At 43.7% G+C, this 10,560-nt stretch overlaps 1 protein-coding gene and 1 pseudogene across 1 annotated transcript; one reads left to right on the top strand and one right to left on the bottom strand.

Moving 5' to 3' along the window:
• Positions 1-2,239: 2,239 nt before the first annotated feature.
• Positions 2,240-2,361, top strand: LOC129402955 (U8 small nucleolar RNA; annotated as a pseudogene).
• Positions 2,362-9,277: 6,916 nt separating this feature from the next.
• On the bottom strand, positions 9,278-9,780 carry LOC101546604 (mitochondrial import receptor subunit TOM6 homolog). The gene has a single exon (XM_055125698.1). The coding sequence runs from the start codon at positions 9,778-9,780 to the stop codon at positions 9,388-9,390; it is 393 nt and encodes a 130-aa protein (XP_054981673.1). The 3' UTR covers positions 9,278-9,387.
• Positions 9,781-10,560: the final 780 nt, after the last annotated feature.

Here is a 10,560-nt window from a genome sequence, read left to right as displayed (position 1 = left end):
CTCTCCTCTCCTCTCTTGGCTTGGGCAAATGAGGCAGCCAGGAAGTGAGATGCAGCCGGGCGCTGGGTTCCCGCCGCCACTGGAGTCACGACTGAGTGTCTCCATTACTCTCAGATCCCCCCCACAGCCCAGGCTTTGTATTCTGTTAATGTGGAAGATGAGAGAATTCAGGGTTTTTATATATCTCTGGAACAGATGGTTATAATTTAAACTCCACGCAACGCAGGAAAGAAGAAACACAATCACAACTCTTAAAGTCCTACTTTCCTTTTTTCCAGGCCAGAGCCTGCCATAGGGTTGTATAAATAGTTCTGAGGCTCTCTTCTATTTTTCTTCTTTCCTGGAGATAATCCGTGGAGTGTCTATCTGGACACATCTAATGGGGAGCCAGATGGCATTCCAAGAACGGCTTTTTTGAACGTCTGAGCGCTTGTCAAATCTATTGGAATGATCCTGAGCATCTGGAGAGGAAAAGGAGGCCGGGGTGTGAGAGAATGCCACGTTTGAGAGAATGCCTCATGTGGAGAATGCTGCATGTGAGAGAAAGTCTCATGTGAGAGAATGCCTTGTGGGAGAGAATGCCACATGTGAGAGAATGCCTCGTGTGAGAGAATGTCACATGTGAGAGAATGCCTTGTGGGAGAGAATGCCACATGTGAGAGAATGCCTCGTGTGAGAGAATGTCACATGTGAGAGAATGCCTTGTGGGAGAGAATGCCACATGTGAGAGAATGCCTTGTGGGAGAGAATGCCACATGTGAGAGAATGCCTCGTGTGAGAGGATGCCTCGTGTGAGAGAATGTCACATGTGAGAGAATGCCTCGTGTGAGAGAATGCCACATGTGAGAGAATGCCTCGTGTGAGAGAATGCCACATGTGAGAGAATGCCTCGTGTGAGAGAATGTCTCATGTGAGAGAATGCCTCGTGTGAGAGAATGCCACATGTGAGAGAATGCCTCGTGTGAGAGAATGTCACATGTGAGAGAATGCCTCGTGTGAGAGAATGCCACATGTGAGAGAATGCCTCGTGTGAGAGAATGTCACATGTGAGAGAATGCCTCATGTGAGAGAATGCCACATGTGAGAGAATGCCTCGTGTGAGAGAATGTCTCATGTGAGAGAATGCCTCGTGTGAGAGAATGTCACATGTGAGAGAATGCCTCATGTGAGAGAATGTCACATGTGAGAGAATGCTGTGTTTGAGTAAATGCCTTGAGAGGGCTGTTTCCTTGAAAGGACAGGGACACACACACTCAGGCGAGCCGAGAAGAATGTTCTATCAAGAAACCTGTCAAGGTTTCCCCGAGCTCATCTTGCTGTCATCAATCCATCTAAACAAGGATGCAGATGCTTAGGGAGATTTCAGTCAGTCTGCAAGGAATCCCTGATTGAAGTCAAACAGGCCTGAAAGTGAAGTGTGAAGGTTTTGAGCAAGGTGGAGGTGTCTTCCTGTCAGGGACAGCCAGTGGGACCTAGGGACCGTTCCTTCAGATCCTGAAGTTGACCTAATGCATTAGCACCTTGATTTAAGGCTTTTCCCAACCCCCACCCCCACCCCTGACCCATCACCCTGCTAAAATGTATCCCCTAAGATAGGGAACTCCAAGCCAGGCTGTTTTCACTTGGGGCACCCCAGAGGGGGGTGGGTGAGAATCCTCCCCGTCCCAAGGGACCCAGCTCCGGCAGCCGACCTCTACTACCCATCTGCCGCCACGCTCCAGGCTGCTTTCCGGACTGACACATTATAAGACACTTCCTACCCATTTTCCATAATTACCACATCATATTTGATGGAGTTCAGACGGTAAGAAACAAATCATAGAGAGTGATTGCAGGGGCAGAGCCTGGCAAGCTACCCGTAGCATATTCGATATGCCAAAAACAGTAACGATAGGTTTCATTCCCCTGACCTTCAAAGGGCCTCCAATCATTGGGACAAACGAGTAAAGAGAGTCTGCTTAAATCTCAGGGCTGGGAGGAATAGAGACCTTACTGGTGCCCGCTCAAGTAAATCGATGAACAACGGGATGACAGTGATACAGTGATGTAGTGATACAAGATAGTTAGGTAGGATAATCCTTACCTCTCCTCTAATTAGAGGGCAGAGAGAACAAGATTTTTTTTTTTTGCCACATCTGGGGATGTTCAGAGGTGACACCTGCTTCTGCACTCAGGAATCACTCGTGGTGGTGCTCAGGGGACCATATGGGATTCTGGGTATCAAACCCGGGCTGACTGCATGCCAGGCAAACACCCTCCCTATGGCTCTGGCCCAGAACACAATGGTTGGAGTTCACATGATTCATGATTAATGTCTCTGCGTGATTAAGGCTCGCAAGACCCTACTCACTCCTATTTGATTCAGAATTCCAAATAAATAATTTTTAAAAATGTATCCCCTTAGACACCACTTTCTCATCATCTTCTTCCTGAGAAAGAAGTCGAGAGAAGATGTTAGTGAATGGGTTTCCCTTCTGATCCTGACTATGATTTTTGAAAGTATGCTTTGATCCTGAGTATGCTTTTTGTTTGTTTTTTGTGTGATTTGGGTTTTTTTTGGGGGGTGGGTGGAGTGAGGGTTGGGTGTTTCACATCCAGCCAGCAGTGCTCCAGGGCTTCCCCCAACTCTGTGCTTAGGGCCATTCCCAGTGCTGCTGGGGAAATCATATGCAATACAGGGGATCAAAATGGATTTGACCAAACTGGGGCAACTGCCTGAGCCCTTATACATCTTTCCAGCCCATAATTTAATGTTTGTAGCAGGTAAGGCATTTGCCTTGCACGCGGCCAACCCAGGTTCGATTCCTCCGCCCCTCTCGGAGAGCCCGGCAAGCTACCGAGAGTATCCCACCCACACGGCCGAGTCTGGCAAGCTACCCGTGGCGTATTTGATATGCCAAAAACAGTAACAACAAGTCTCAAAATGGAGATGTTACTGGTGCCCGCTCGAGCAAATCGATGAACAACGGGATGACAGTGCTTAGTACATTCACAGACACATGCAGCCATCCTTCTTTTGGATTTGGGGGGTTTTTTTCTGACCCACAGCAGGCAGTGATTGGTGCTTTCTCCTGACTTTGTGCTCAGGAATCACATCTGGTGAAGGTCAGGGAACCATACGTGGGACCCAGGATCAAACCCACATGAACTGCATTCGAGGCAAGCAGCACTTACCTGCTGTCCTATCCCTGCTGCCTGCCACATATTCTGATGCCTGAATCCCGTCCTACTGCACAGCAATCCAAAGTTATACTGATCTGTTCGCTTACTGGTGGGTATTTGAGTTGCTTCTGCAAAGTGTGAACATTCATATACAAATACTTGGTGAATATCTGTTTTCAACTCATCCAAGCATATACCTAGGAGCAAATTACTGCAGCCCATGGTAATTCTGCGTTTGCCTTTCTGAGTTGCTGTCAAACGTTTCCAGAACACGTTATTTTACATCCCCTCCAGCAACACACAAAGCTTCCCGTGGCTTCGCATCCTCACCTTCCCTTGCTATTTTCTGTCTTTAAGTTTTGCTTTGTTTGTCTTGTAATACCCCTTCCAGCTGGTCCAAAGTGGTCCTCACTGTGATTTAGTTATGCATTTCCCTATGATTGAGCATCTTTTCATATGCTTAGCAGCCTCTTGAAAAATAGAAGTATTTATTTTTAAATAGAATTATTTGTCTGTTAATTCTCAAGTTTTTGGATTGTTTTCAGGCCACATTTTGTGGTGCTGGAGGGGAGGGATACTCCCAGATTGGTGCTTAGGAGTTGCTCCTTCCAGTGATGCTCAGGGCACCAGGCAGTGCCAGGAACAGAGCCCAGGGTGATTGCATGCAAAGCACAGTGTATGCCTGAGTCAGCACCAGACCTTATATGTGCTGGACCCGAGACCCTTACCAAGAAATCCTTACAGATACTTTTTCTTGCTCTAGAAACCGGTTTTTAACTCGCTTGATACTATCCTTTAGAGTAGAAAAGTTTTTTTTTTCGTTTTGATGAAGCAGACTTGTTGCTTTTTCTTTGGCTGTCCGGTGTAAGAGTCCATTCAGAAACTTGAGTTTAGGAAGATTTGCCTCTGATATTTCTGATAAGATTATAAGTTTTCATTGTTACACTTAGGACTTTGATTTTACATTTAGGATTTCTTATTTTTCTGAATTATTTTTTCCCTTAATGTAGGGTGTGATGCACCATTATTCTCTGGCACGTGGCTCTCCCGTGGTCCCAATACCCCATTCTTTCCCCATGGAATGACCTCGGCATTCTTTTTTTTTTTTTCTAGTTTCTGTGGGCAGCTGTATTTCTTTTCTTTTATTTTTTTTTCCGTTTACTTTGGTTACATTCAATATTTCAACACAAACCTCACCATTGTTGTTAGGAGTACCCCACTAGATTCAGACCTACTGTGAAGACAAATAAGGTCGCGCGGCCGCTACTGCGGCCGCGCGGTTTTGAATTTCTGTACTTTAACAAGGAGTCCAGGGAGATTTCTTCCAGATATTAGATAATTGCAGGCTTGAAAACCCAATCTGTGGTCGTCTTAACATGGCGGCCACTGCGCCCTTCATCCCCGGAGAGAAAGAGGCGAGAGAGAGAGAGATACCTTTCCCCTCCCGGGCGGGCACGGGGCCGAAGCTTAGTTCTCAGGCTGGAGACATTCTGCGAGGAGTTGCTCACACCGAAAGAGGTTTTACTGGGTCTGGAGACCTCGGCATTCTTGTGAAAAATTAACTGTCTAAAGTCCAACTATGAATAACTTTGTACATGATGAGGCCTTAATAAAAATTGTTTAATAAATTGACCTAGGGCTGGAGCAATAGCACAGCAGGTAGGCTTTTGCCTTGCATGCACTGACCTGGGTTCGATACCCAGAATCCCATATGGCCCCCTGAGCACTGCCAGGAGTAATTCCTGAGTGCACGAGCCAGGAGCAACCCCTGTGCAATGCCCGGGTATGACCAAAAAGCAAAAAAATAAATAAATATCTGACTGGAGATTTATGCATGTATTTCCACATTCCCGGTTGTTTCCTACTAGATTATATGTCTATGTAAAATTAAGAAGGCTAAATTATAATAATACCTATATGGTTGTCTTTATCAGTTACTTAATTTGTCAAGGCATTGAGGTATTGTCTAATGTCTTTTATTACATCCTGAAGCAACAATCCTTTAGCACTGATGCCTAAAGTAATAATACTGTTAACATTTCTTGTAGAACAGGTCAAGAAGTGACAAGTTCCCTCAGCTTTTATTGGGGAATTTCTTATTTCTCCCTCACTTTGACAAAAAGCCTTGACAAATGTAAAATTTTTGGTTGTTTTGTTGTTGCTGTTTTGTTCTTATTTGTTTGAGCACAGCCTTCTGAGCTTCAAGGTATTCATGAGTAACAGACTGTTCGTCTTGTTGAAGTTACCTTCTACACAAGTTGTTTCTTTTCTCCTGCTCTTGAGGTTCTTTTTGCCTTTTTTCTTTCTATGGTTTTATTATAATGTGTCCAGGAATGAATAATTTCATTTATCATTTCTGGAATTCTTTGAGTTTCTTGCATACATATAGATTGATGTCTTTTAATAAAATTTGGGGCATCTTTGTCATGACTTCTTCACATAATATTTTTACCTTTTCCTTTTGCTTTTTCCTTCTGGTATTACCATAACACAGATGTTGGTATATTTGAACCTCTTAGGTTCTTTATTTTTTACTTTTCTCTCTGCTCATAGAAATAAGTAATTGTAAGTGTCCCATATCTAAGTTCACTGGTTCATTCTGCCTATGCAAGTATGATGTTGGAATTCTCCAGTGAAGATCCCAGTTACTGTGATTCTCAGCTCCAGACTTTGTTTTCCTTTCTGTATGATTTCTGTTTCTTTATTAATATTCCCCATGTGTTGATCATCACTTTCCTGTATTTCTTAGTGCTTAATTCACATCTACTTTTAGCTATTCAAGCATGTAATTGAAACAGACTCAGCCTAAACTTGATTTACAACACCGAGATAATGTGGGGAAATGGTGATTTTTCAGTAAGTGATGCCAAATCAATCAGATATTCATGTGGAGAAAAAAACCTAATCTTGACTCATATACTTCCGTGCTCAAAAATCAATTGCACATAGGTTTTTATGTAAATATAAAAAGTGGTAAAAACTGGGGCTGGAGTAATTGCACAGTGGGTTGGGCGTTTGCCTTGCACGCAGCCGACCCGGGTTCGATTCCCAGCATCCCATATGGTCCCCTGAGCACTACCAGGAGTAATTCCTGAGATGCAGGGCCAGGAGTAACCCCTGTGCATCGCCAGGTGTGACCCAAAAAGAAAAAGAAAAGTGGTAAAAACAAACAAACTAAAGAACAACCAGCATCTAGGGGCCAGAGAGATAGTACAGCAGGTAGGGTTTTTGCCTTGCTTGTGGCTGACCAGGGTTTGATTCCTGGCATCCCATAGAATCCTCCAAGCACCAGCAGGAGTGATTCCTGAGTGCAGGGCTGTGAGTCACCCCTGAGCATTGCTGGGTGTGGCCCAAAAACAAATAAACAAAAATTCTAGAGTATAGCATAGAAAAAAAAGTCTTAAAATCTTGGGAGTACACAAAGATGATTTAAAACAGAAAAAAAAAATTAACAAAACATTAAAGGGGAAAAAGTATCCTATAATTAAGAACATCTGTTCAACAACAGAAACCACTGAATTCATAGAAAGAATTAAAAGGTGAGCTACTATAGTAAGGATGATACTTACATTCTATATTGTTCATATTTGTACTCTTAATGAGTGAACATGGGAGTCCAGAGGACTAATCAGTATTTACAGTCAGAATACTCCCAAACAGTTTCTGGGAGGTAAACATTATCCTGATACCAAAAGCAGACAGCACAAAAGAGGAACTTAAGACCTATATCCCTGATAACACAGATGCAAAGATCCTCAACCAAATATTAGCAACTGAATCCAACAATACAGCGAAAGGATGATACACCATGGCTAGGATTTATCCTGGGGATGCAAGGATGGTTTAATGTATGCAAGTCAATCAGTGCAATACATCATATCAATACAAGGAAAAGTAAAAACTATATGGTCACATCAATAGATGCAGAAAAAAGCATTTTCCTTGCTTATATAAATTGTGTGGTTATTTGCTTTTAAGAATTATATGGTTATGTCAATAGATGCAGAAGAAAGCATTTTCAAACAAACAAAAATGGATTGTGGTATGGTCATGCAAAGGAAAAATTTACTATTAATGAAAATAAACTATTGTCACCTGGAGCACTATTGATATATCTCACAAGCAAAAGAAGAAAAAAAAGCCAGATCCCAAAGAGTAGATACAGTATCCTCTCACTTAATTTATGCATAAATATTGATGTATGGTCCAAAAGCAGACAATACCAATCAATGATGTAAATGCTGGGATAGTAGTTACTTTGGCGTGCTCCTTCCTGGGGGTGAAGTAGAAGGCATAGGGTGCTGACAGCGTCCTTTCCTGTTCTGGGTAGTGGAACCCTGAATGTGCTTGTGAAAATTCATTAAATTTGTACACTCATGATCTGTACACAGATCATGCTATCCATCCATCAAGAACAAACAAAACTTCACTTTAACCTGCTGTTTATTCATTGATTCTTGGGGGACCTGAACTTGGCAGCTGCCAACTTACTCAGATCTCTCTCCACCTTTCTTTCCCTTTGCCCTGGTTAACTAGGTCAAACACTCAAGCCCTCACTTCCGATTGCAGCATCTTCTCTTTCCCTGTGCTGCTCTCTCTTCTCTCACCCCAACTCCTGAGTGTTCCTCTCTCTTCCCCTCCACTTCCTGCTCATGCATCACACTGAAACCAACGATACAGCGAAAGGATGATACACCACGGCTAGGATTTATCCTGGGGATGCAAGGATGGTGCAACTACCACTTCCCTATTCTTTCCACCTGGGTCTTAGTTCCCTTTCCTCCCTTCCCCCAAAACCTTTCTTTCTTTTCTTCCTTCCTTCCTTCCTTCCTTCCTTCCTTCCTTCCTTCCTTCCTTCCTTCCTTCCTTCCTTCCTTCCTTCCTTCCTTCCTTCCTTCCTTCCTAACTTCCTTCCTTTTCTCTCTCTCGCTTTCTTTCTTTCTTTCTTTCTTTCTTTCTTTCTTTCTTTCTTTCTTTCTTTCTTTCTTTCTTTCTTTCTTTCTTTCTTTCTTTCTTTCTTTGTTTTTCTCTTTTCTTCCCCTTGAAACATGCAAAGCAGAGGTGGTCTTCACTGCATGAAATTATATACTATCATTTTCTATTAAAAAACTGTTAATAAGTTGAACATACTTATTTTCCTTAAGTAGCAGCTTTGAGTTTAGACTTGTTCCCATTTTAACTTTCCAAAATGATCTCCCATAGAATACAAACTCTAAGGAAACAGTCCTCAGGGGCCAAAGTGATAGCTCCACTGTCAGGGCACTTGCCTTGCACACGGTCAAGCAGAGTTTGACCCTGACATCCCATATGGTCCTCCGAGCCTCACCAAGAGTGATTCCTGAGTGTAGAGCTAGGAGGATGCCCTGACTACTGAAGGTTTGGGGCCAAAAACTAAAAAATAAAAGAGAAAAAGAAAGAAAAAAGAAAATAGCCCATAAATGAATAATAATTATCTACGAAAAACAAGATTACAGGTGACTTTTATTTTGCTACTTTATATGCATACACACATATATGTATATTTGTATTTCTGGATTTTAACATCTCTACATTCTTTACAAACATTAGTTTCATTTAAATGTAACAATTTATCACATTCTTCACTTAGGTTTTTAATTTCTCTTGTTTGGATGTTCTTTGTTTTGGGGCCACACCTGGCAGTGCTGATTAGTGGTGGGGCTCAGGGAGCAGATGGGATGCTGGGGATCAATCCTCTATCGGCTGCGTGCACGGAAACATCCTACCTGCTGTACTATCATATCACTCTGGCCCATGAGTTTAACATTTCTTATGTTGGGCCAGAGTGATAGCACAGTGGGTAGGGCGTTTGCCTTGCATGTGGCTGACCCGAGCTCGTGCCCCAGCACCCCATATGGTCCTCTGAGCACCGCCAGAGTCATCCCTGATCCCTGAGTGGAGAGCCAGAAGCAACCCCTAAGTATCACTGGGTATGGCCCAAAAAGAAAAAAAAATTTCTTACATTTTGAAAGTCAAATATCTTAGAAAAAGAAAATTAAGTTTCCCCAGTTCTAGTTTACTCTTTGAAGTTATGGAGCATAATAATGACTCTTCGCTGTTTTTTAAATTTTTTTAAAATTTATTTATTGTCTCTCTATGCAGTCTTTATTTCAAATATTGTTTAAATACCATACATAAGATCCAAGATCAGATCAAAGTGCACCCCTCCAGAAACTTGGGGACCATTACAGAACTTCACAAGACAGGTTAACACCGCAGCTGAAGCCTGAATGCTGCCAAGAGGAGGGAGTTCTGACTGGACTCGTGGAAGAGGAGGAAATTGGGAAGGTCCCTCTGAATCACATCAGCTGCCATCAGGAAATCCAGAGTAGAGCTGTCTTTGGAAGGTTCTACAGGGATTCCATGTGCCTCTTGGTTACACCCAGGCTGAGGTGCCATTAAATCATTGTCGCTCAAGTTCCTGGCCAGCCAAACTCCAGCAGCAAAAAGTCCCAAATTAAGGATCAAGTTCCTCCAGAAGTCGTTCCGATCGGTGGCGAAGTGGTAGACACCCCGAAGCCAGTCACACACGTTGTCCGGCATGTCTGTGCCGTCGCCTGCCCCGGCTGCGGCGCTCACGCCAACCCCGCTGGACACCATGGCCGCCCCCTGCTTTCTAAATTTATTTTTTAATTGAGTTACTGTGAGAACAGTTACAGGGCTTTTAGGATCGAGTCTCAGTCACACTATGCTCAAACACCCATCCCTTCACCAGTGCACATGTTCCACCACCAATAACCCCAGCCCACCCCCACTCCCACTCCCCCTCTGCCTGTGTGGCAGATGATTTTCACTATACTCTTTCCTTACTTTGATTACATTCAATTTTCAACAGGAAACTCACTATCATTATTTGGAGTTTTCCCCCCAACAGTCAGACCTGTCGGAATGGCATCATTAGATTGGATGTTATCTCTTGTCAATAACAAAGAGCATATGATGTTGCACTGTCGTGAAAGCAGCTGCCCAGATTTGGAATTCTGGTATTAAGTCCAGAGGTATTTCTGCCAGCAGCCGCTGCATTCTGAGATTGGTTTCTATGGCGCTGGGATCATGGCTGTTCAGGAGTGGAGGAGCTGCACATGGGCGACCGCTTGGGGTCTCACTTGGGCAGGAGGCAGGGCCGGTTCTGCCTCCCCCATCGCAAGATTCCCCATGCATCCCATCCCATCACTGCAAACTCCTACCTCTCTGTCCAATTGGTTCTGAATAGTGGCAGTCGCCATGCTGTCCAGGGGAGAAAAGGCCAAAGGACAGAAACCCTTCCCCTCCCGGGGCTGCACGGGGCTGTAGCTTAGTTCAGAGTCCAGGAGTATAACTGCCAGCAGCTGCTGCATTCTGAGATTGGTTTCTGTGCCTCTGGGATAATGGATGCTCAGG

Source organism: Sorex araneus, chromosome 2, assembly GCF_027595985.1.
Source record: "Sorex araneus isolate mSorAra2 chromosome 2, mSorAra2.pri, whole genome shotgun sequence".
Classification (NCBI taxonomy): Eukaryota; Metazoa; Chordata; class Mammalia; order Eulipotyphla; family Soricidae; genus Sorex; species Sorex araneus.
This window is presented reverse-complemented; position numbering and strand designations above follow the sequence as displayed.